This window comes from Perca flavescens, chromosome 21 (genome assembly GCF_004354835.1).
Source record: "Perca flavescens isolate YP-PL-M2 chromosome 21, PFLA_1.0, whole genome shotgun sequence".
NCBI lineage: Eukaryota > Metazoa > Chordata > Actinopteri > Perciformes > Percidae > Perca > Perca flavescens.
In genome coordinates this window covers 15,313,105-15,339,798 of record NC_041351.1, presented here as the reverse complement: position 1 = coordinate 15,339,798, position 26,694 = coordinate 15,313,105, and the positions used below count along the sequence as shown (strand labels likewise).

The 26,694-nt window shown below is 40.0% G+C and overlaps 1 protein-coding gene across 2 annotated transcripts; it reads left to right on the top strand.

Moving 5' to 3' along the window:
- The first annotated feature begins 1,020 nt into the window (after positions 1-1,020).
- Positions 1,021-25,729, top strand: erbb2 (erb-b2 receptor tyrosine kinase 2). Of its 2 annotated transcripts, none has more exons than XM_028567393.1 (27): positions 1,021-1,318; positions 9,109-9,260; positions 9,472-9,652; positions 9,887-10,027; positions 10,224-10,289; positions 10,397-10,512; positions 10,629-10,770; positions 11,115-11,243; positions 12,613-12,754; positions 13,233-13,306; positions 13,532-13,622; positions 15,717-15,919; positions 16,102-16,231; positions 17,286-17,376; positions 18,030-18,184; positions 18,267-18,314; positions 18,417-18,555; positions 18,793-18,915; positions 19,008-19,106; positions 19,194-19,379; positions 19,840-19,995; positions 20,091-20,166; positions 20,733-20,879; positions 20,992-21,089; positions 21,353-21,529; positions 21,635-22,019; positions 22,119-25,729. In XM_028567393.1, the coding sequence occupies exons 1-27, from the start codon at positions 1,246-1,248 to the stop codon at positions 22,484-22,486; spliced, it is 3,888 nt and encodes a 1,295-aa protein (XP_028423194.1). In that variant the 5' UTR covers positions 1,021-1,245; the 3' UTR covers positions 22,487-25,729. The 2 variants fall into 2 exon arrangements, with proteins under 2 accessions (XP_028423194.1, XP_028423193.1); XM_028567392.1 differs by having other exon boundaries at positions 21,632-22,019.
- The last annotated feature ends 965 nt before the right edge of the window (positions 25,730-26,694 follow it).

The window sequence follows — 26,694 nt, the reverse complement described above, 5'->3', positions numbered from 1 at the left end:
TTGAATATCTTCTAATTTATGCAAATGCCACAAGAACAATTTGAAGGTATGCTTAAAGGTAGTACTTCAATTTTCTGCTACTTTATACTTCACCACATTTCAGAAGGACATTTTGTACTTTTTACTTTAATACATTTATACTTATAGACAGTTATAGAGTAGGTACTAATTTGCAGATTAGATTAGATTGTATAGCCTATGCGAAACATACTATCATCTTACATACATGACACTCCCAAACTGTATGTAAAGTTGCTAAAATTTGCTTAACTAACACTAAGGAGCCATTAGGCCTAATGATAATACTGATGCATAATACTTTTTTGAAGTTTGGTTTACTGGATAATGGAAGTATTATTTATTTACTTTCTTGACTATTCTTTTTTAAATCTTATTAGGCTACTATTGGGCTCTTACTTAAGTAAGGAGCTTAATACTTATGTCACTGCTGGTGTTTGGTTAATCATATTTCATAGCCTACCTTGATTACTTGACTTATGAAAATAGTTAGGATAATTAAATTGCCAGTTTTTATGGATGCCAAGCAGCCTTTTTAAATATCCCCTCCGGACATATTTTGAGACATATATAAATAATCTGCTTTGTAGGCTATAACAGTATATAGGCTATCTTTAAGTAAAATTTCCTGTTGAAAACATCTTAAAATTATGTCACATAAGCTCATATACGATTAAACAATACACTCAGATTTGAAGAGAGCACAGAGAAACGTTTCCTCTTTAGCAGATGAATGTGAAAATAGCCTTCTAGTGTATGCCTACATAGCCAAGTATCATTCTACACAGTGAAGCACAACCGAATTGTGTGGATTGGGACTTTAAAGTTAGGCCTACCGGGTAAAACATAATAAACATACAGATGCTGTATTCTTACTGAAGGAGTAACAACTAGGATGAAATGTACAAGGGTTTTGCAGAAAGTTAGTGCAGCACTACGCTGCAGATAACTCAGTTTGAAGAAAGGGCGGGCTGAGTCAAGCTGCCACTCCCCGCTCAGGCCTTCACGGGAGCGCGCCTCTGCTCCTGCGCGCTGTCACGCTTTACTACCAACAGGCACGGAATTCCAGGGAGGAAGTCACTGAGATTGGGAAACGAACAACAACTCCAAAGGTGCCAGAAAAAAAAACTGGAGACGAGAAGAAGTAAGAATACGGCAATTCATCATTGGGAACAGCAGAAACATCTAATTTTGGAATATGGAATAGAAGGCGCCGGGTCGCAGCAGATGGAGGCGGCGAGAAGTTTGGTGTTTGTCGGGGCCGTGCTGCTCGCAGTGACGGGCACGTTGGGCAGAGAAGGTGGGTAACTTCCAGAGCCTTTTCTCGCCTTGAATGGCTCCGCTGGTATCTAAATAAACACTCTTTCTAAATGGAATATAAAAGTGGAGTAGCCTGTGTGGGTTGTATTTGGGTAAATGTGCGAGGTTCAGCTCGTCCCAAAGAGGATAATATTTCTAGCTAGGACCACATTCCTCCGCGAGCCCTTGTCCTCTCTCAGTCACTGCTGAGGCTCGTGGGACTTAATGTAGCGCTGATTAGGAGAAAAATCACACCTGTCACAAAGTAGCCTTAAACCGAATTTAGTGTTTGGACTAAAACTCGCACGTAGCAACTTTTGTTGCACAAATAAACACTATTAGAACATAATAGTAGTTGTAGCAGTTAAACAGGTGAGAAATATGAGAACCTGCTTTGCAACTTGGACACAGAGAGCGACTTTGACTGACTGGTGCGTGCAGGCGGACGTTAGGCTGGTTTGCTCTACGCGTAAACAAAAACAAACCAACAATAACAAACAGGGCTTTGTGTGGCTAGGATCATGACGATGTCAATTATTCACTTCTGGCTCTAAAGAGGACATTGTCTGATAGAGGGCCACTTGTCACACTTGGAGCTTGAGTGCATGCCAGTAAAACAAGAGCTAACTGAAAGTGCAAACAAGTGCATATTTGGAAGATAGTGCTACATTGTCTCCGTTTTCTTTTAAATATAGGCTATATCAATATGATAATTAGGGCTGTGATGATATGATCTTGTCCCGATTCGATTCTTTAACAATACATGGGTTCCGATTTGATTTGTATTGCAATTTTCATTTATTGCAATTCTAGAAGTAGCCTATTGTTATTCTAAAGTATTCCGATTTTCTTTTCCCTTTTTAACAAAAACAGAAGTTGGAATAAATAAATAAATAAATTATTGGTAAAAAAATAAATAAAAAATATGGATTCGATTTTGAAAATCATCGCCAAAAAAATCATGAAACATACGATTTGCGATTATTTTTCCCACCTCATAATGATAGTGCTTAGCAAAAGAACATCAATAATGTATTTGCATGTAGGATCTCATCTCCTTTAGAAGAATGTTGCATTTTCAACTTTATTTTTATTTTCAGTTGAGTAGTCCATCTACAGAAATCCATTAGGCATTGAAAGTCATTTTCGAGCAAAAATGTCAAACATTTGATGATTCCAGCATATCAAATGTTGTGATTTGCTGCTTTTCATTCTCTTGCATTGCAGTAAACTGAATATTGTTTTAGGTTTGGACTGTAAGTCAAAATAAAAACTCAGGACTCAAAAGAGAAAAAACTATTTGACTGTTTTCTGACGTTTTATAGGCCAAACAGTTAATCTCAACCCTGAATACATGGTTATTTGCAGTTTTAGTTTGTGGTTGCATAGGCCTCTATATTGATAGAGATTTATTTTAAGTGGAGTCAGACATCAATAAGCCAGGTCAGATGATTTTAAAAGCATTTAATATATCACAAGCAAATGGCAAACATATTGACATCAATAATTCTGAGAATTCCTTCCAATGCGGTCTTTATTGACACGTACATGACAGCTTTTATCGACATGCCCTTGTGAGAAAATAGGCCAGTGCGTGACACCTTAAAATATCACCACGTTTTAATGTTGGATGAAGTCCTCTTCACTTCTCAAATTTACAAAATATGTCCGTGAAGCTTCTTTGTCTTTTATTAGCTGCTATCCCCACCACCACTACACACAAACAAAGCCAATATTCACAGACGAAGTGATTTCCAAATACAACTGCATTGTTGGTGGGAACAGGTTGGTGCACTTCACTCCAGTGTTGATCTCTAAAGCATCAGTTAAGCGTGAGCGCTGTGATTGGTCCAAAAGGGCTGAGTTTAGCAACACATCCTGCAGAAGTCTTACTTTCAGTTATCAAGTATTGTTTTGTACACGCACGCACGCACGCACGCACGCACGCACGCATGCACGCACGCACGGCCAACAAGTGTATGATTCCAAAGGTCAGTAGTTGTGTTCGGTGTTTTTCTTTCAGTCAAATGAATTATTTCCAGAACCTGCTCCTGTGTAAGAACATATTGTGTTTGTTTGTGTGTTTGGTGGCCTCAGTAGCCACAGAGTTCATGTTCTTGTCACACTCCAGTGCACCCATTGAGCAAAACTCACTGTATGAAGTGATTAAGTCCTACTGAATTGCCCTCAGTGGCAGGTTAGCTCAGCCGGCCGTGACTCACTAGGCTAGGCTACGTGTTAGTGATCTAACTCACTCTAAGTCTGAGCTGAGGAAGTAGCCATCAGTGGGCCTCGAGTCGTGAGCCCTCAGAGGAAACTTTCTTGTGTGCTTTTCTAGGGTTTGCGTTACACACCTGAGGGAAATCTGTACAAAGAAATCACAGTTTTAAAATAAATCACAGCAGCCTTGATAGGAGTAAACTATTTCTCTATACAAAATAGTCTTGATCATGTTAATCAGCTGCGAAAGTTTCTACTCAGGTTCTGTGTTATGGAGGAAAATATTGTTGATTGTGTTTACATCCTCATCATTGACACTTTCTGGTAGTTCGAATTGGGCAATATTTCATAAATAGAAAAGTCCTGGTGGTTTAAGCGGTTTAAGATGCTGGCCATGTAATTGCAATGTAACCAATATGAGTCCAGCTGGGGTCGTCAATTGGTTGCAATGATCATTTCAGTTCAGTATAGTCCTCGATCCTTTCAGTAGAAATACATCTTGATTAAAATAATAATACAGAGCTATTGTGGTACTTTAGTCAGTTGGCACCACTTTTTAATAAGGCATCCTTTATTTACTGTTATTAGTTGTTACTAAGAGCTTTATTCATGATTAATAAATAATTTAGTTATGTGTTATAGATCACTTTAGAAACATTTATTACTTTTGGGTTGCCGCCCCGGGTTGTGAACTCATCCTTCTGGAATCGTAAAGAGTCATGAGTTTCTCACCATTAATAACAATTGAAAGACTGGTGCCATATCATTGATACCAGTGTTACCAGTCTGTTGTAGAATAAGAACTAAAGCAAATGCTTACAAAAATCTTGTACAAAATTCTACATTAAACATATTTGAAAATATATTATATTACACTGGAGTTCAGCGCAATGCTGAAATAATGTAGTTGTGATTGGTATCGGACGCTTTCTTCTTTTTATTCCCTTTGAAATAAAGTGTATTTAAATGCAGCTGCAGATGCTTTCACACTAGTAAATAGGGGTGCACGATTCAGAAAATGTCACGATTCGATTCAATATCGATTTTTAGGCTCAAGATTCGATTCAAAATCGATTTTTGATTCAAAAACAATTCTCGATTTAAAAAAAAAAAAAAACGATTTACAGTATGTAAATGTAGTTACTTTTCACAAGTGATTACAGTAGACTTACAATTAAAAAAAGAAATCGCGATTTGAATATGAATCGTTTTTTTTTTTGCACACCCCTACTAGTAAATGTGTAAAAAAAAAAGTGCAGTACGGATCCTGTTCTGCTTGTCTGTTGAGCAATACCTGTTTTTTCTTCCTCAGCAGTAGAGTGAAGTGGAAGCAAGAATGTGTTCAGGGAGGTTGGGAGAAATGTGAAGTTTATGCAAGACACGCTAGGATTAGCATTGTCTTAGAATCAGGACTGACACGTTAAATCTGAGGGATAATAAGCCAATAGAGAAAGTCCTGTTGGATCAGCTTGTTCTGTTTGTGTTGTGCTTTGAAGGGGATCCATTAGAGGAGAGTTTCTGGATTCTGTTGACTGTTCTGTTGTGTCACACTGCAGGCTTTTCCACCATGGTTCAGTCAAACTCCTGGACTAGCATCGCTGCCACGGTGTTTCGGTCACTTTCTGTACACACAGTGGTAAACACACGCACACTCCCTGTGCTAACTGGCATGTTGCCACATACAGGTGTGGCTTCAAGCTGGCTTTCAGCTTGCAGACAGTCCCAAGCAGCACACTGGTGCAAGACGGTCAGTTTAAAGTTGCCCAATCCTCTCTTGTAGGAAGCCAGATTAAGATCAAATCACAGATCAAGTCACTATTAATTCTTACAAAATACAGTCTGTCGTGACAAAAATAGTACTGTCTGCAACAACATTACTGGGAAAAAGCCTTGAAACAGTAAATCTTATGTTGCACTCTGTATGCACCAAAAGTGACAGAAATAGTTAAATAGTATAAATGACAAAAGAGAGCTAGGGAGAGAAATTCAAACCCAGCTTACTTTCTCACCTCTGCACAGATGGCCAATCACTGTGCACACTTCAGAAAGTTACATTAAATGCATCAATAGGATCCAACCAAAGTGCTTGTCGAAAGCACCCCCTCCCCCCACACTTTTCGGACATCAGGATTGTGGGAACTGCGTCTGACAATTTCTGCAACTTTCCAAAACTGTCAATCTGACAATCACACCTACTTCATGCCAGGATTATTAGCCAGCTGTGCGGTGGTGAGAAAGTAAGAAAGGTTTGAACTTCCTTTTTAAGTTTTCAGTTTTCAGTCTGTACACAACTACCCTCTGTCACTTTTTTGTGTGTCTTCCAGGAGAGACTGTCAGAAACTGTATACTGTTAGCAACATATTTAAACATTTATAGTTCTTTCCTCTCTCTATGATAGCAAGCTTTTCACCCAGCCTATGCGTGGTTGTCTGGAACAACTTTATACACATTTGCCTTCAGACGAGGCCAGACAACATGTTGTACAAGCTACTTTGTTTGTTTCATGTTCCTGTGATGCTTTAAAACCTGCCTCTGCATTTACGTCAGAACACTGAATAAGATCACAATGAATGCTGGGTTCTAAGTGCAAAAAAATGGGCACTGATTTTAGAAATTAACAGAACTGTTAAAAGCTTGTCAGAAGCCTAACTAAACACAGAAGGACTCGACTGTAATCAAGTAAATGATCAAAATGTGGACAAAAAGCAGGACCGTAGACATTTTCTCTCATTCTTTCTCTTGTTAACCACAACAAACACCTGACCAGTGGAAGTTTCCAGAACCAAGTTGCTACAATACGCTGTGCAGAAGCCATTGCTAACGTGTGTGTGTGTGTGTGTGTGTGTGTGTGTGTGTGTGTGTGTGTGTGTGTGTGTGTGTGTGTGTGTGTGTGTGTGTGTGTGTGTGTGTGTGTGTGTGTGTGTGTGTGTGTGTGTGTGTGTGTGTGTGTGTGTGTGTGTGTGTGTGTGTGTGTGTGTTGGGTCATTAGTTGTGTGTGTGTGTGTTGGTGGTCATTAGTTGTGTGTGTGTGTTGGTGGTCATTAGTTGTGTGTGTGTGTTGGTGGTCATTAGTTGTGTGTGTGTTGTGACCTTTTTGTCACAGAGATCGTCTTGTGACTTGGAGGGTTACAGGTTGCTGACGTGTCTTTGAACAAGACACTGAACTTCAACCTGGTTTCTCTTGATCCCCCATCACTGGTGAAATACATACATGTATGTCATCTTTTAGAAATGCAAAACACACATTCCTGTGAAATTACACTTTACAGAGTCCAGAGAGTTTGGCAACAACCAGGAATAAATGAATGGAGGCTCTCAGAGCAGGTAATAAAAATATGTAGTGAGTGATTTTAAAAAAGGATGGCAGGGATAGTAATATGACAGTGGGCAGATGGAGCAAAGCAAGTGATAAAAGAGGGAGTATTTTAGGCCACAGGGATGGGGGGGTGGGCAGCTCCTCACAAGGCCACGCATGCACACACACAGCCGTTGCTGAGAGACTTTTGGAGAGCAAACAATGAGGGAATAAAAGTAGAGGAAGCTGAGAACTGGCTTTACACACACTTTAGAAATGGAAAATCTGCTCTGTTGTGCTTTCTGTTACGGCACATTTACCTAATCCCTAGAGCTGGAGCTGTTTGTGTGGTAGTTTGTGCAAATCCCAGAGTTTCACGGAGTCTGGTTTTGTTTCTGTTTAGATATTCTGTCTTATTTAAAATGATTTAAATGCTGCAGGATAAAAGCACGACTCCCCTCTTGGCCTGACATGTAAAACTATTTTCCATGATGACATCACTTAAGGAGGCAGTGATTAGTCATTTGATTTGATATTTGACACAAGCTGTAAAGACTGGATGTGTATTTTTGGATGCCGCTCTATCAATCATAGACCCATTTGCTGCAGTAGCTGTTATGTGGACCTTATTGACACTTTATGACTCAATACTTCTTAGCTGAGTTGCAGGAACTGTAATATAACTTCACGCACATACATGATAAGAGCATGCCTTGAACACATGTCCCGAACTTGGACCCCAGTGTATCATGAAAATCACCCTTCTCCTGCCTGCCAGTACTTCCTGTTCCTCCGATGATGTATATGAGTCCACCCAGCCGTCTTTTCCAAAAAGAGGGACCGAGATAGCACAGGGGGGTTTCAATGAGGAAAAGTGGGTTGACTATTGAAGGGCAGTTGGAGGGGAGCCAGAGGAAGTCATTTATAACCTCAGCAGTGGAGGGACTGTCCACTGTGTGACTGCCTACTAAAGCATGGGAGCTATGTGTGTGTTAGAGCCCCCATGAATTGTAGCGCTGTATGACCCTGAATGTATGCTGTGTGTGACCCACTGTGGAGAATCTGTGCTCTCTTCTGCCAGTGGAAACTATATCATATAGAGACAAGACAGAGGCAGCACATATGGTTTGAATTTCAGAGTACCCATTCAAGGCCACTTGTAAACAGTTAGAGTACACAGTCAAAATATGTGGAGTCCAAGTCCTTACAGTGATCATTATTTGGAGTTTCCACATATAACACTTGTAACTACCTGTAACATCTAACTATGAATGTGCATTTAAAAATCTGTCTAGAAATTGCTATCTTTCAGAGGTTACACTTACAGTATATAATCAACAGGGCCTGTTCTGTATATATCACTTATTTATCACAGAAAAGTGAGTGCTGCAAAAATCTATTTTAGGGCTTCAAATAATGATTATTTTCGTTCTCATTTAATTATTCTAATTAATGAATTAATTGTTTTAGTCTATGAAATGTTAGGTAAAAAAGGAAGAAGGTCCCTTTCCTCAGATTTCTCCAAGGTGACATCTTTAAATTATTTATTTATTAATTGTTTATTCAAATAATTCGTCTGCACTGAACAGAGTAAACAACATGAGGTGTTCAGTATTCAGCACTTCAACAGGAATGTGAGTTTATAGTTAAAATTACACACTCTGTTTTTAAGTGGCCTCTGTGTTGTGAATTTAAATGTATTTGAAAGACATCAAATCAATATTTTATATAAACGTATTTCATTATTATGCATTCAATGAGTATCATTTGTACTATTTTCATTGGAGTTCATGGAAGGTTAATTTAATGCACATTATGCTGCTAAACTATTTGGATTACTTCAATCTAGAAGGGGTGCTGAGGCCCTGATGTAGTTCAATGATGAGAGTGAGAAATACTGTAGCTTTTTCTTCATTGGGTATTTGAATTTGATCGTTCAGATGTTAAACTTTGATCACCTTTTGTTGTACTACTCCTTAAAGCAGTATTTTGAGGCCTTAAAGGTGCTTTTTTTTATTTCAAAAGTTTTATTTTGTTAGTTTTTCTTGTGAAAAGTAGTTCTGGCAATTGCATTTTAGGCAACATTCACAGTATTATTGGGGTGGACGTTTGTGTACTTTTGTGTTTTTAATTAATTTATTATTTTTAATATAATGTTTGCTTTCCAAATGATTTTGAATGACAATAAAACCGCATTAATGTTGAGCAATGAAAACGGTTTTAATTGTATTTTACATGCAGGATGAAGTTGGGATCACATGTTATCTGTGTTGCAGTGTGCCTGGGTACAGACATGAAGCTGGACCTGCCCTCCAGCCTGGAAAATCACTACGAGACCCTCAGGCTGCTCTACACTGGCTGCCAGGTTGTCCACGGCAACCTGGAGATCACCCATCTACATGGAAACCCTGACCTCTCCTTCCTTCAGGTATATACAGTGTTTTTTCTGTAATAATGGCTGTATAAAATGACACAAAAGAAGCATATTTGTTAGTTACAAAACTAATAAGATGGATAAATAAAGATATAAAATAAGTATTCAGATGATTAGCTGAGTTAGCTCCAATCTTTTTAGTCAGTCCACCTGTTTTTGTTTCCACAACAGACCTTTTGTTTTCTCTTCACCTCTTCTTCTTTAGGGGATCGTGGAGGTACAGGGCTATGTACTTGTAGCTCATGTGTCAGTGAGTCTATTGCCATTGGACAACCTTCGAATCATAAGAGGCAGCCAGCTGTACAACTCCAGCTACGCCCTGGCTGTGCTGGATAACACTCTGGGCGGACAGGGGCTTAGGACGCTCCGGCTCCGTAGCCTCACAGGTCAGATAATAGTATAGTAGAGCTCAGAGTTGATACCCAAACCCAGTATGACCTGACTGGGCTGGGGTTGGGGCTTTATGTTTGAGTTGTTTTGACTCATTCATTTTATCAGTATCTTCAACTTTAAAAATGTTAAGGGAAATCAAACACGTTCAAATATATTAGGCTTTAGCCTCTGTTATCTACTATAACACTAAGTTTATGAGCTCCTCTAACATATCATCTCCCCTGCAGAGATCCTGTTGGGTGGGGTGTATATTTGGGGGAACCCCCAGCTGTGCTTCCCAGACCCCCAGAACATAATTTGGAGGGACACTTTGGACGAGCAGAACATCCACAACCGGCTGCACAAACTGCAGCTTCGGGCTCCTAAATGTGAGCAACTGTTTGAAATATTGAACATCCCACAGGATAGTACAGGAAGAGAAATGCCACTTGTTTAATAGAACTATCAGTTCTGATGAAGTATGATGATGTACAGTCCCACAGAGCCACTAGTTTAGCATTGTTGTTAAATTGTGGGATAAGTTCTTGCCACTCCCCATGTGTTGTTGTGTTTTGTCTGGCACAGGTCCAAGTTGTTCCTCTGTATGTGGGAAAAGCTGCTGGGGAGAAACTGCACAGGACTGCCAGACTTGTGAGTTAACATCTTGTGCAGAGTATGACTGTTTGGCTTTTACTGGATAAAGTCTAGAGCAGGTGAAGTACAGCTGAAAATTGTCACTTTTTTATCTTTGTCCAAAGTGACCCGTATTGAATGTGCGTCTGGCTGTCAGCGGTGTAAAGGTCCCCTTCCCAATGACTGCTGTCACCTGCAGTGCGCTGCTGGATGCACAGGACCCAAAGACTCAGACTGTCTGGTAAAAAACACACATGCACATAACGGATATTTGTTGTGTTCACTGTAATCTCATCTTATCTCACAGTCTTATGTCATTTCTGGAGTAATGTGTTTCCTCATTCCTCTTCTCTCCAGGCGTGCCGCCACTTCAACGACAGCGGTGTGTGTAAGGAGAACTGTCCTCCACCGACTATCTACGACCCCTCCACCTATCAGACCAAACCCAACCCAAATAAGAAGTTCAACTTTGGAGCCACCTGCGTCAAGACATGTCCTTGTGAGAACTTATTTTGAACCGACCTTGTTTATCCATAAAAGCTACAAAAAAGTGCTCAGCTATTGGCCACTGTGCAGCTCCACTGGTGCACCTGATGATTAAGTGTCTCGCTGTAGGGCGCCTTGATGTGATAGTAGATGCTATCACATCAAGGAGGAGAAAATATTATTAATTCGGTTTCCTTGCCAAGATTAAAACACACACACACACACACAGATCCATTGTTACGATCAGCTTCCTGTACTCTAATTCTTTAGGCTACCAGCTTTCCATTTCATCATACCTAATTCATTTTCTCTTTGCTGCAAAGATGCCCTTTGAACACTTTGTCTCCCTGTCTGTAGATAACTATCTGGCTATGGAAGTGGCTTGTACTTTGGTTTGTCCCAGAGCCAACCAGGAAGTTATCGTCGCCCACCCTGACGGAAACGAAATGCAGAAATGTGAAAAGTGTGAAGGAGACTGTCCCAAAGGTGAGAATCTTTGTGTCCTTGTGAGAACATTTGCATTTAACCAAAATACATTGTTTACATGTACAGTACTTACTGGCCACTTTATTAGGTTCTACTGAACACCTACTTCCAGCAGGATAGCGCGGCATGTCACAGAGAACACTTATCAAACTAGTTCTACAAATACGACCATAAATTCAGTCACTAGATCTCAGTCCCATAGAGCACCTTTTGGATGTGGTGGAAATGGGAGATTCACATTATAGATGCGCACCTGACAAACTTGCAGCAACTGTGTGATGCTATCAGATCAGCATCTAGAATGTTTCCAGCACCTTGTTGAATCCATGCCACAAACAATACAGACCATTCTGGGGGCAAAGGGGGATCCTACCCAGTATTGAAAAAGGTGTACCTAATATAAGTGGCCACTGTAAACAGTAGCTATCCAAAAGTTCAACAGTTTCACACTACGTGGCTCAAATGTTACATAACTAATAATCTGGATTCATTTAATTTATGCATTCTCCATGTGCATGACATGGTGCTTCAGTACAGCAGCAAATTGCCCTAACACAACCTGAATATTAACACGTGGCTGCACAAATAATATTAAACAATCTGCACATCTATTAGCTATGCAATAAGAAACACAGCAACAGCAATATTATCAAGGTGATAATATATCTCTCTCAACACGGGCAAAACTTAATCCACATTGTAGCAGTACACTTATTGAAATATGAATAATCGTAGCTTAAACGTTTACACCGATAACGAGGCAGTAAAACCTGACAGTTTAGCAGAATAGTTTTAATTTACGTTCTGGGCTACACACATGACTTCAACAAGTCTGAAAACTTGAAAGGAATGATAAAGAAAAAAGTCAGTTTACAGCTGTTCTGTCCCCTTCTCGTGTCTGAGCGCGAGTGATTGGCAGGAGATCAAAGCGATGACTCTCGTCACTGATTGGTCAATCATCTCAGGACAGAGAGCAAGTGTTACTATGGCCTTTTCTACAAGGCTGATAAATGTCCGGAGCGCTGTCATCTCCTCCTCACGCCAGGATTCCAACTTCAAGAAACGCACTGTAGGCTACGCAGTGCGCCCGCGTGGAACACACGGTTTCCACATCGTGGTAATCCACCGTGATAATAATGATATTTTAAATGAAAACGGTAATTGTTATCGTCAACATTTTTACCGTGGTTTACCGTTACACCGGTGATCGTTACATCCCTATTTCATTCTACACTGATGATATCCTGGCTTTTACGGAGGGTTGTTGATCATTGCTTTCCTGCTATATTATATATATTTAGTAAGTTCAGTTTAATGTGTAGATTTAAGATAAATTGGTTAAAATCCATTGTCATGGTTTGTATTGCAGTGTGTTATGGTCTGGGTATGGACAACCTCGGCGTCATGGACAACAATGGCATCATCATGGTAACATCTACTAACGTGGAGCAGTTCAACAAGTGTAAGAAGATTTTTGGTAGTCTGGCCTTCCTTCCTCAGAGCTTTACAAGGTAAGACACACAGGCCAAATATAGAACATACATACAGTTTTAGCTCACAACGGTACTTTAGAAATGACTAAATGAAGTAATTAACTGTGGAAGGTTCTTTGTGCAAGTCAATGGGAAAGTCACTGCCAAAGCCAAACCCTTTAGATTAATGTACTCAAATGTTCAAAGTTTTCTTCTCATTGTGATTTAAATTTAATCTAATTTAAATGCAATAGAGACATATCTACACTCGAGTAAAGAGTAGAATTTATACACAGTAATACATACAATGTATATCAAACTAGTCCGCTGCCTCACCAGTCACTCTGTGGACGTCAAATAAAAGATGCCAAATTCCTGATAAATTATCTTGCATCGGCCAACTGTTGAAAAGTGTGAAATGTAAACACAAACCTGAGATAACCTGCACCACTGGATATTTTATCTCCAGTAAGATTTTTATCAATTTTTATTTAAATATTATGCTGTCATTGTACAGCGACCCTGTGAGCAACACATCAGGTCTGACCCTCGAGCAGCTGAGTGCCTTCAAAAGACTGGAGGAGATTACAGGTACTGGACACTAAGGAGAACCCTGAGGAAGTGTTTGTTGAATCCTTTTTTTAAGATTTAAAAGGCTATTCATTTTTTTTTTAACTGTATGTATTCAATGCAAATGTGATTTCCATAGTTCAATCAGATTTTCCATATAAAACCACAAATAAGTCTGATACACAGAGCATACCATGTCTCCTCTATTAGAATGTTTTTAGCAAATACGTTTGATTTGCCTTGCAGGTTATTTGTACATTGATGCCTGGCCAGAAGAGTGGACTAACCTGAGTGTGTTTGAGAACCTGAAGGTGATCAGAGGCAGGATGCTCTACAAGTGAGACTTTTAAATTGCCTGACATGTCTCTTTCTTTTCTCAGCATTTCTCCATATTATTATTATTATTATTATTATTATTATTATTATTATTATTATTATAATACATTTTATTTATAGCTGCCTTTCGCAGCTATAAATAAAATGTACAAACAATAAAAGATAAAACGGATGCACAACAATAAAACCAAAGACCAAGCATAAATACAAAGCAATAAACAACAACAGACTAATACAAGAACAAATAAAAAAACTATAAAGTTACACTGAGTATGTCAGTTTGGTGAGGAGGGTTTTAAGACACGGATTTGAATGTGGGAAGACAGTCAGTCTCACGGATGGGTTGTGGGAGTGCGTTCCAGAGACGGGGGGGCCCCGTGTAAGACAGCCGTGCAGGAGGTGTGATGAGGAGCATGGAGGAGGAAGAGCGAAGAGTACAGGTGGGGGTGTAGTTGCGGAGGATGTCAGAGAGGTAAGGAGGTGCCATGTTGTGGAGATCATTGAAAAGGAGGTGGAGAATCTTGTAGTCAATGCAGTGTTTGATAGGGAGCCAGTGCAGTTGTTGAAGGACAGGGGTGATGTGTTCGATGTATAGGATTTTGGTGATGATTTGAGAAGCTGCGTTCTGGACCAGTTGAAGTTTATGGAGGAGTTTGAGTGGTAGACCGGAGAGGAGAGAGTTTCAGTAATCTAAACGGGAGGTGACGAGAATGGCAGTGCTACGCGATGTGAGGGTCTGCCTCATTCAGTTCGAGATTATGCATTGCTTATTAATTGTTTAGAATTGGTCTGAAAGACACACCAAGTTGTTTGAAATGTAAGACAGAGGATGGCCAATTACTTCATGTCCTATGGTCCTGTGATAAGGTCCAGGAATTTTGGAATGGGATACATGATAACCTATGTCGGATCGCCGGGACCGAGCATCCTTTCAGCTCAAGATTATTTGTTCTGGGTGATGGGTCACTCCTAAACGGGATGGATAAGCACATAAGAAGCTGGGGCCAGGCGAGTTTGATGATAGCTAGACAGATTATTTTGTGCTGTTAAGGATGACACTCTTAACATAGGGGGGTGGGACTAACTAAGGAGTTGACAACTGTAAGTAAGAAGTTGTTGCATTTAGCTAGAGTGGACTTTGTGCCAATGAGGAGAAATTCAGTTTTTTTGCAGTTAAGTTTAAGGAAATTTTGAGTGAGCCAGGATTTGATTTCTAGGAGGCAGTCAGAGAGGGAAGATCAAAATATTAACCATATTGTCATAAAATCAACACTTCTTCACTTTATTGTACATGTTTTCACCATTGTGATTTGACATTGTGTCTTTGTTTGTGCTCTGCTTTTTAGACTATATGCCTCTGGTATAGTTGAGGCAGTTTTTTTCAGGGTTACAGAAGGGTAATTATTAGCCAGCACAACTGATTTAACATGCAGCACATGCCAACCAGGATAACAGTAAAAGTCTATGGGACGCTATTAACTATCTAGTGTAACATGTTTAAACTAGGTCATAGTGACAAATGTGATATCTGCTCTTCTGTCACTGTTTTTACAACAAGGTCTGACATTATAGGCTGTTGTTGGGTAATTGGGTTGGATAACTTTGTTGTAATTAAAGTGTCTACCTTGCTGTCTTTCTTTCAGGTTTCCTTAACTGAAACACATTAACACTTGCTCACACATACAGTTTGTCAAAATGTGTTGTGGAGAGAATCTCAAGTTACAGTTTGGTTGCTATTTGTTGTAATTTTACAAACAACCTAACCTTAGTGTTAAAAGCTGTTAAACCTGACCATAATAAATAGTAGGATATTGTACTGTACATGCATGTTTTTAAATTCACCCACAATTTTTGACCAAATTTGAAAGCAAAAGAGAATCAATGTTAGATCTGTCGAGGCTGGGGTTTAGTCATATTTGGTTTGATCTCTTCACAATACCAAAATGTATGAAATAATATTGTGATAAAGCATTCTGAGTGAGTTGTTTTGATTGAATTTTTGAAAACTGAAACAAAAATCATTATAAATGGACAGACTGTATAAAATCCCATAGATTTCTGGTCACTTACAACTTCTCTCTCTCTATCTGTTCAGAGGTGTTTTTTCTCTGGCCATCCAGAATCTACACATCCGGTCGCTTGGGTTGCGTTCACTACGCAGCGTCAGTGGAGGTTTGGTCCTGTTGCACAACAATTCCCAGCTGTGCTACACCAGTTCACTCCCCTGGGATAGTCTCCTCCATCCCACCCAGGGACCCCATCGCATCGTCAGCAAGAACCAGGACGCCCAACTCTGTGGTGGGTGAACACACAATGCAATGCCAAGGTCCATTCAAGTTTCTCTGGGTTGCACTTTGATCAGGCACTTGTCACTTCATCCAAGTTCAATATCTCGGCCAGATATAAGATTCAATTCCATTTATTGTTCCAACAGAAATCCAGTGTGCTTCATGTTCTGTTTACTCTGCATGTGTTTTCAGAGGAAGAGGGCCGTGTTTGTCACCCCCTGTGCGAGGGGGGCTGCTGGGGCCCGGGGCCCAGCCAGTGTGCATCCTGCAAGGCTTTCCAACGCGGTACTGAGTGCGTGGAGCAGTGTGACATCTATCAGGGGTAAGAACGTTTGTGTTTGTATAGGTGTGGCTGCACTAAATCAATAAAAACCCAAGTGAATATGTTCCAAATAACACAGTATCCAGGTATAAATAGTACAGGTTGACTGGATTGTCAGCCAGTGCCAAATGCCAAAGTAGTTGCAATAAATCCATTGGAAAGCTTTTAACTTAAATTGTGCCCAGTAACTGAACTGATTTTTTGTGTGATGCACATGTATGTAAGTGAAATGTTTACAAGATAACACAAGTAAAGGAAATCAGTAGCGATCCATTTTGAAGTTGTTAGTATCAATTTCCCTGCAGTTTAAGGTAATGTATGCACACTTCACACAGTCCAAAATAAATATCCCACAGATGTTACACAATTATTGTACAATTGTTATTCAAACATAATTTAGGTAGGGTTTATACACATGAAATGTTAAGTCCTGTGTTTAAACCCTACCTAAATTATGTTTGAATAATTGTACTTGTACGATGAAACAAGAGTCCTGTTTGCCTGTTTGTTGCCCATGTTATTTGGGTCTCAGGGCTGAGTGATATGGTTAAAGCCAAAATCACCATATTAATATTTGTCATCATATGGCAAATGTTGAAATACTGATATGGTTATTTGTTTTTTTGCTAAGAGTTAGATGAGAAAATTAATCACATTATATGATTACACACATAATCACTCATGCATGCATGCTAAATATGAAGCTACAGCCAGCAACTGGTAGGCTTAGCTTAGCATAAGAAAGAAGAAAGAAAATAAACGTATTTTCTAAAATGTCAAACCATTTCTTTAACAGAAGAATATCATGATATGGTCCCAATAAGATTACACGTAAAGTTGTTCAAAAATTATATACATTGTTGTCTAGTCTTTTGTGGTTCAGAGAACAAGTTGTCATCTGGTGAGGCTAACCTTGGCAGTTATTTGCAGCTGGGGCCCCCCTTTCTAAAAATGTATGTCCTTATGTGTCAGGTGCTTTAGATAAAAGCATCCAACAAATGCCAGACTGTGTTATGGGACGTTGTGTTAAATCCCAGCTGTGCTTGTGTTGCAGGTCCATCCGTGAATACACAGATGGATCTTTGTGTGTTGCCTGTCACTCAGAGTGTCGATCTCTCAATGGCTCTGCCTCCTGTCATGGCCTGGTAAGATTATTATGTTGCTTGCAGTCTTTGCATACCAAAGAAAACCTGAAAATGCCTCATCTACTCAACCATAATGATTTTTGACATTAAAGGCTTATAAATGTGGTTGATTCTGGACAAGACCTCCACACAAATGTGCAGTTGCACTTTAAATATTATCCAGATTGTGTTCAATCATTGCCATAACATATTGTAAATGGCAATATTCCTTTATTATTTACAAATTGACCGCAACTGTTCATTTATGCGATCCCGCAGAGGAAAAGGCAATTGAAGAGGTTTCTTTACCATGGTTGTCCATTGCAGAACAGAGTAGCTGTTTAATAAGTTGATCTTCAATGGAATATAATACTTAAATAGTATGAAAATAAAATAAATTGTGATGAAATGACTGGATAATTTGTCTGTATTTTATATATTGTAAAATGTTTTTATTTTAAATTTATTTTCATTTTTATTTTTACAGTTTGTTGATTAAACAATGACATGCCATCCCCTTGCTCTTTCACCACATGTCCAGCTGGTTTTTGCTGTAAAAACTACCAAATAAACTAAAGAAATGGCCAAAAGATTCTAAATACAGTCACCCCATTATACCTGTGTATGTGTGCAAAATGTTTTATGTATTCACTGTTTTGTCTCTGTGTCTTCAGGGTGCAGAGCATTGTTCAGAGTGTCGACACTTCCAGGATGGTGAGCTTTGTGTGGATCATTGTCCCAGCGGTGTGAAGGAGGATCAGCAAACTGTGTGGAAGTACAGCAACGCTACAGGACACTGTCTGCCCTGCAACACCAACTGCACGCTGTCGTGAGTGGACACACATTACAAACACACACACACACACACACACAATTAGAGTGATTTCACACCCAGTGCTTATGTGTTTCAGCTGCACTGTGATGGATGAGAGAGGCTGCCCTATTGACACCAGGACAGGGTGAGCTGCTTCATCTTTTCAGATACTTAAATGATGTGATGGATTCTCTCAGTCCTTGTTTTTAGGAACAGGAGCTGTGTTGAACTGTTTTTCTCTGTTTAGACCGGGTACAACCATTGCAGCTGCAGTGGGTGGGGTGGTGCTCTTCTTCATCCTGGTCGCTCTGCTCGTCTTCTACCTGAGGAGACAGAAGAAGCTCAGGAGGAAGGAGACAATGAGGAGGATCCTACAAGAACATGAGGTGGGCACAGAGCCCGATCATGGGTTACAAAGACTGATGTTTTATCATTTAAGTTGTTTTATAGACAGAGGTGTTACAGCTTTGGTTGTGTAATGTTGAAACAGGTGGGAGTTTATTAGCTGGAAGTAAAATGCTGAACATAAATGAGACTTAATTGTTTTTAGAGATCTTAGGTTCCCCTAGGGTGTTGTAGTGTGTAATGAAGGAATCTGCTATCTGTCTACTTCATGTGTACAGCTCGTGGAGCCTTTGACACCCAGTGGCGCATCACCCAATCAGGCTCAGATGCGTATCCTGAAGGAGACTGAGTTGAAAAAACTCAGGGTGCTGGGTGCAGGGGCCTTCGGCACTGTTTACAAGGTGTGTATGTGAGCTAGATCTTTAACAGTACATTTATATTTAGCTTTAAGTCTTTGGTTAGTTTTTGAATGGCGGTAATTATTGTGTTTCAGGGTGTGTGGGCTCCTGATGGGGAAAATGTTAAAATACCAGTGGCCATCAAGGTGTTACGAGAGAACACCTCACCAAAGGCCAATAAAGAGATCCTTGATGTGAGTAAAAACTAGATACGCACACATAAACATTTATAGTTCACATAAATACCTTACCTCTCAACATCTTTCCTCTGTCTTTCTTAGGAGGCCTATGTGATGGCAGGAGTGGCCAGCCCTTACGTTTGCCGGCTGCTGGGGATTTGTCTGACCTCCACGGTACAGCTGGTCACTCAGCTGATGCCGTACGGCTGCCTCCTCGACTACGTCAGGGAGAACAAGGACCGCATTGGCTCCCAGTTCCTCCTCAACTGGTGTGTCCAAATTGCCAAGGTATGCAACGTAGAAACGTGGTATCAACTTTTCATTTAGATGCACTTACTTGTACTGCTGCTTGTAGTAGTAGAAGCAAATGTGTATATGTAAATGCAAATGTAAAACAGCAGTAGCTGAATGTTGTTTATTCTTCCTTTCAATTTTGATGTGTTATCAGCATTTGTGAACACATGGATTTGTGATGGATGGATGGATGGATGGATGGATGTGTGTGTGTGTGTGTGTGTGTGTGTGTGTGTGTGTGTGTGTGTGTGTGTGTGTGTGTGTGTGTGTGTGTGTGTGTGTGTGTGTGTGTGTGTGTGTGTGTGTGTGTGTGTGTGTGTGTGTGTGTGTGTGTGTGTGTGTGTGTGTGTGTGTGTGTGTGTGTGTGTGTGTGTGTGTGTGTATGTGTGTATGTATATGTATGTGTGTATGTGTGTGTGTGTGTGTGTGTGTGTGTGTGTGTGTGTTTGTGTAGGGGATGAGTTATCTGGAGGAAGTCCGGCTGGTCCACAGAGATTTGGCCGCCAGAAATGTTCTGGTCAAGAACCCGAACCATGTGAAGATCACTGACTTCGGTCTGGCCCGTCTGCTCGATATAGATGAGACTGAATATCATGCTGATGGAGGGAAGGTAGGACGGGGCTGTGACTGTAGGAGCATCTGCACTGGGGACATGTTACAATTATTTATTTATTCAAATCTGGCGTTTTATATCTGTGTTTCTAGGTGCCGATTAAATGGATGGCACTAGAGTCTATTCTGCACAGGAAGTTCACTCATCAGAGTGATGTCTGGAGCTACGGTCAGTATCACTCCGTGCTGGAAATGACATTGAAGACATAATGGTAAAACAAACTCTAACAAACTCTCTGTTGCTGTTTGATCGGGCTGCAAAGTGAAATTCTGAGTTTTTCTGATGTAGCATGACACTATAAGGTGTTCCTTTTTTATCAAGTAAAGTTTTAATGAAGTGGACTGTTTATTTTTCATAAACTCTCTTTCTGTCATTCTGGTGATAAAAAATCTAAGTAGCAGGCACTTAATTTTGGAACGAAAGCAGTTCATAGTATTTATTGCAATGCTTAAAAGTAGTATTGAAGTTATAGGAATAGTTTATTAAATCTAAAAAGTTGCATATGCAATTAATGTTTTCAAACTGCTGTAAATCCTCATTTTGAAAAAGTCCTCTGATCAATAATATTATAATAAAGGTTGGCTTAAATTGGTGTTTTGAACATTGACCCACTGATTTTACGTAAAGCTTAATTTCATGCCAGCCATCTAATTTTTTCAATTGTTGACATTTTGCTAGACATTTTTTTATAAGAGTAAAAGTTGTGCTGTTGTAATTGTACATTTCCTTCTCAGGTGTGACGGTCTGGGAGCTGATGACGTTTGGTGCTAAACCCTACGACATGATCCCAGCGAGAGAAATTCCAGATGTTTTAGAGGGAGGAGAACGGCTTCCCCAGCCCCTCATCTGCACCATCGACGTCTACATGATCATGGTCAAATGTCAGTAGTAAATATTTATCATTATTAATTACTGCCCCTAACAGAGTTACATATTGGCAGTTAGTTTCGAAGATGATTAATTTGCATCTTGATTTTTATGTTTGGATGGCAGGTTGGATGATTGACCCAGAAAGCAGACCAAGGTTCAAAGATCTGGTGAATGATTTTAGCGCCATGGCCAGAGATCCACCTCGCTATGTAGTCATTCAGGTATGTGAACATGTATTTCATGTCGCAAATGTTTTACTTTTTGTGACTGTTCTTGAAGTATGTTATCATATAATGCTCATGTCATGTACATTGTAGCATGTTATTTGTCTCAAGTGTTCATGTTTGCGGCAGTGTGGCTTTTTTTGGACTGTTTTTTTCCTTGAAAAGAGATATATTATGTCTGTTGGGGATTCAAAAAAAGACATACTGTACTTATACATTCTCACTCTGTTTTCCATCATGTTGTTCTTCCTGTCTTGCAGAACGACGAGCAGATGAGCATGTCCAGCCCAGTGGACAGCCAGTTTTTCCGAATGCTTCTGGAGGAGGAAGGGAACAACATGAGGGAACTGCTGGATGCTGAGGAGTATCTGGTACCTCAGCCAAACCACTTCCCTAGGACTCAGGGAGACGGGGCATCCAGACACCAGTCATACAGGGTAACTTCTTATTAATTCACACAGCCATAAAGACCTGCAATCCTTTGAGTGGCTGAATTCACCTTCTTGTCTGTATTTCATTCATCTCTCCTCTCTGTCTAGCAGAGCAGAGATCAAGGCTTAGATGTTGAGCCCTCTGTCGCCGGCGGTCCTCAGAGCATGTACTCCTCCCTGAGCACTCTTGGCCGCAGCCAGTACCCTACCTTACCTTTAGGGACCAGCACCTCCAACGGCGTATGGGTCCCTCAGTACCCAACTCTGGCTCGCAGCCCCTCAGGCGGGGGTCAATCTGACTCGGTCTTCCTGGACGGGCCTCCAGACGAGCTGCCCCCAGGCAGCCCCGGACGCTACAGCAGAGACCCCACCTACTCCAACGGGAGCCAGGGCGACCTGGAGACAGACGGGCCAAATGGCTTTCATCCTTCTCATCACCTTAATCACTCACTGCCCAGACGGAGTCGTGGGTATAATCATAATCATGTCTTGCCAGGTGAGCGAAAAAAAAAAAAAAAAAAAAAAACAAAAGGAAGTGTGGAATCCCTGCATGTTTTGTTCTGACTTTTCTTTCTTCCTCTCTTTATCTGTTTAGAGTACGTCAACCAGGAGATTCAGGATCTCAGGCCGGGGATCCCCGATCGGCCCAGCACGCTGCCTCGTAAAGGCTCCAGAGTAGACCGACGCCTTCCTAACGGCCTGAGCTCCGGTCATAGCGTAGAAAACCCGGGATACTTGGTCCCCGTAATTGTCGGGGCTGCCACCTCTCCAGCCTTTGACAACCCATACTACCTGGACCTCGTGGCCAAAGCCAACGCTGTAGCCAGGGCTGCAGCCTTGGACGGCCCTGAGACACTGGAGAGAGACGGAGGAGTGCCCAGGCACGTGAATGGGTTTCTGACCTCCACGGCAGAGAATCCAGAGTATCTGGGACTAGCGGACACCTGGAGTGGATATACTTGAGGAGAGGGAATGGGAGTATTGTGATGAACTCAAGAGGAGTCACAGCTTGTGTTCTACTGAGGGAAACAAGAAACGAGAGAAAGGGCAGGTGAATATGTGTGAGACAGAAACAAGCTGGGTGTGTGATTTGATAGTGGGTCTATTACATTCATGTGGAACTGAATCACCCGAATCCAAACTGGTGGAGGTTGTCCGATGAAAGTCACCAAATCACGCTGTGACACACCATGACTCAACACAATGTAGCATTATTCTGGTGTCTGTGGCATCATTCATATTTCTGTCTTCCCTGTCAGCAATCTGTGCTCTCTATGTGATTGTTAAGTGCCAAAAAAAAAGGAGTTTACTCAGCCTCTGTATATAACTCCGGTACTTGATAAGCAAAGGAGTTCACATTGTCAAAAACCCAACATGGTACGAGAAGGGTCTAATTATCACAACATTCAACTGGATAAATGAATGCATATTATTTTTAAATGTTCATTTAATTTGTTTTAATGTCTGTGGTTGTTTATACTAATCGTGAAGCATTTTTTCGTATTTCCTTCAGTTCCTTTTATGCTATGTTATTCCATATGCTACCCAGCTAATAAGAGAAAAAACATAAAGAATACTTTGAGATAGTGAGCTGGGAAATGCATTGAAGGTGATGTTTAGTATTCTGGTCACTTTGTTTCTGACCTGATGGGGGGGTCTTCAACACACTAAAAGCCATTTTGTTTAGGCCAGAGAAGTCCCAGCAGCCCATCTGGCCAGTAAACATGCTCCCTGAAAGAAAGGCTTCCTGTATGGAGAAGACAGAGGCATTGTGCCACACTGATGTATGTGGTTGTTAGTGTCTTGGCTGCAGCTACTTTGTGGTACGAGATACGAGGTGCTAGCAGACTTTTTACGCTGCAAATACCTCCAAATTATGTTTTTGTTTTAAAGACAAAGTGTACTTTTCACTAAGTTAGAGCCAACCTTTCAGGGATTTATCATTTTGCAAATAATTAGGGAAGATTGTGTGCATTTTGAATTGCGCACAATGCACTACATGGTATGATACTGCATACAGTATGTCCCCCAGGCTTGTGTTATCACAATGAGCCTTTTGGTTTTGGTGGCCTTTCACTGTACAAGAAAGCAGTGCAAGGTATTGGTGTGTATATTCCACAAGAAGTGAAGAAACTGCATGTATGTATACGATTGTTGGCTGCCCTTTATGGAACAAAAAGCAGTCCAGCGGTTTTGTGCTTTTGTGTAAAAGTGAGCACAAGACACTGGAGCTGAATGTGAATCTGGGGACGCAAAAACATCACTCTGCTTGGTTTGGATAATCGATGCATGGCTCAAATTGCACTCCGAGAGAACACACTGGCATCCCAGTTAATAATCAACAGTATTTTTTTTTTTTTAAGTGCTTTTTTCATGCTAACTGGTGTTTGGGCTGGGGGAGGTCAAAACTGAGTCAATAGAGCCATTGTCTGACCCTGTCCATGTTGGAAAGTCAGTGCTCGCCCAACTCTCACGTCCCAACGACTGATGTTGTCACAGCTTTGAAAAGAGAGAAAAAGGGTTTTCTTCCGCAGAGGTTTGGAGCTCGGCCGCAGAATGTTTGGGACTCAAAACCCTGAAACAAATGTTGAAACAATTGACTGGGTTGTTGAGATGTGTACAACCCTCCACAGCCCTCCTTCAACACATCAGTTTTACTTTGAAAGTCTTTTTGATGTTCTCATATGGGTTTTGAAGAGTTTTGTTCCAGAAAAAGGATCTCTAAAAATGAAACCTGATTTTGTATAACAATTTCTTACATAAAAATGACATGTTTTTATAAAAACATCAGATTTTATTTTATTACCCTCAGCTATCATATACTAACATTGTTTAGAATGTAATTATTATTGAGTGAACTGCTTATAAAACCCTTCACATGTATTGTTGTTGTCAGGTGAAGACCTCATATCTCTATATGAAAGAAAAAAATAAGAAAAAGCAGACTTTAGATTGACTTAAATGTTTTTTTTTTCTCACAAGAAGCATGCAACCCTTAAATTACCCTTTTACCCAATATTATACAATAGCACTATTCAATCCCTAAAACTTTCAAAGTTACACTTTAAAACATTAACCCAAATGTGTGAAAAAAATTTGGCAGTGCTATTGGGCTTTCTAAAAAAAGAAATCGAAACATCACCTCTGCTGGAGATACAAGGTTTTCACAGGATCGTAACAATGTTAAAGCACAGTTCCCAGATGTTCCCACTTCCTTTTACGAATGTGATCATTTTTCTAGATATTATGAGACCTTCTATACAATCACAGTTGATGTACTGGTGTTCATACTGTAGTGTCTTTTTGTAAAAAATGTTCATTAGATGTCTTATGTGGCTTACACATGACCCAGGACTCTCACAGATGATCTACATGCTGTCCTCCTAAAACCATGTGTGTCCTTTCTCTAGTTTATTTTGAAATAAAACTGTTTGGTTGTACTAAAAGCAGTACAGAGCCTGAGGACTGCCACTGGTCATCGTCTGGTGGCTTGCTGCCTTATGGGAAAACGTTAAATCTGCCATTCTCCCTGTTGATGTGTTTTTGGGAAAAAAAAACTTAAATCATGATCAGCATTCTGATTGGAATCCGCTAAATGTTGAAAAAGTAAATGGTTGTTTGTCCCTTTTTTAAGTTGTGAGATTGAGCAGAAGCCTTAACTGAATGAAAATGAGGCCTGTACATGTTTTATACAAGTTTGTTAAACATCTACAAAAGTGGGTTAAAAAGTCTCAAATGTTTTCACTCATTCACAAGTAAGCCCAAGAGGAAAGAACAGTTAACTAATGGGAGTGTGCTGACGGTTTTATAAAATTAAATCTCTGTAATTTACATTTTGAAAAAAATGTATTTTTTGTACTTTTCATGTGAATATTTTTTTTTTTAATTTTTTTTTTTACCTTTCACAGTTTACCATTTACTGTGTGATTGTCACATGACATGAATAATAATAACCACTTTATTGGGAGTTTTTTTTTTTTAATGCATCCTTTTCTATTTGGTCAGTAAGTCCCATAATGTAAGTGTATATAAAAAACAATCACTTTGGTAGCTAATTTGATTGAATACATTGTGACCAGTTGCTCCACTGTGGAGGAAGGTGGGAGTAAATATAGCCTACATAAGAAAATATTTTATGAAGAAATGGTCATTTTATATGGAATTGTTTTCATACATTATGTGTGTCATTAAAAGCATATAAAACACTCCAATGACTTCTTAACCTTTACAGAGAGTGAAAAAATAGATTTTTCTGTATTTAGTTCTCTTTCCTCTCAACTCTTATGTATACTGGATTAAATCTTTAACTCTGCACTGATGGGAACTAAGCACATATAGTGATGATTTCTTTGTCATCCTGTCACATTTTCTTTTCTTTAAACCGTTATGATTGAAAACGTATCATAAGCTAATCCTGTCTTTACCTAGACACACAAATACTGATTTAATGCTTTAAGTTGATCTGTCTTAAATGCTAATTGGTGTTACGCACATAATGACTGTGAAAACTCATACATAATTTAATATGGGATTATTTTCCTAAATGTATAGCCCGTTACTGCATAACAAGCTGTTCCTGCCACCCAGTGATGGTAACTGGAACTACAACAATGTGTTTATCTAAACAGCAAAGAGGATAGAGAGGCTTTCACTACTTTGACTACTTTGAATAATTATTATATAATTTGGTTTTTGTTCTTTTTCCTTATATAAGTAGTTTTGGTCTTGTGCTATTTCCACTGACAATAGCATATTTTACATTACATGTCATTTAGCTGATGCTTTTATCCAAAGCGACTTACAATTGCTATGTATGTCAGAGGTCACACGCCTCTGGAGCAACTAGGGGTGAAGTGTCTTGCACAGGGACACACTGGTTGATATATCGCAGTGGGAATTGAACACCGATCTCCCGCACCAAAGGCATGTGTCATATCCACTGCACCATCACCACCCATATTTAACCACCTCTTCCTCTTGCTTTCTACTGATTCAATATAAACTGTGAATGGGTACTTGTGCTGTGCTTCAGTAGAATATGTAATATTCAAAAACAGAGTGAGCCCACTTGGCTACTAGTGACATGCAAGTTTGATTTGATGACAAGATCCAGTTTTCCCCCGTTATTCCTCCTTTAAGTAGCTTTAAAGTTGGATAAATCATCTTATTCC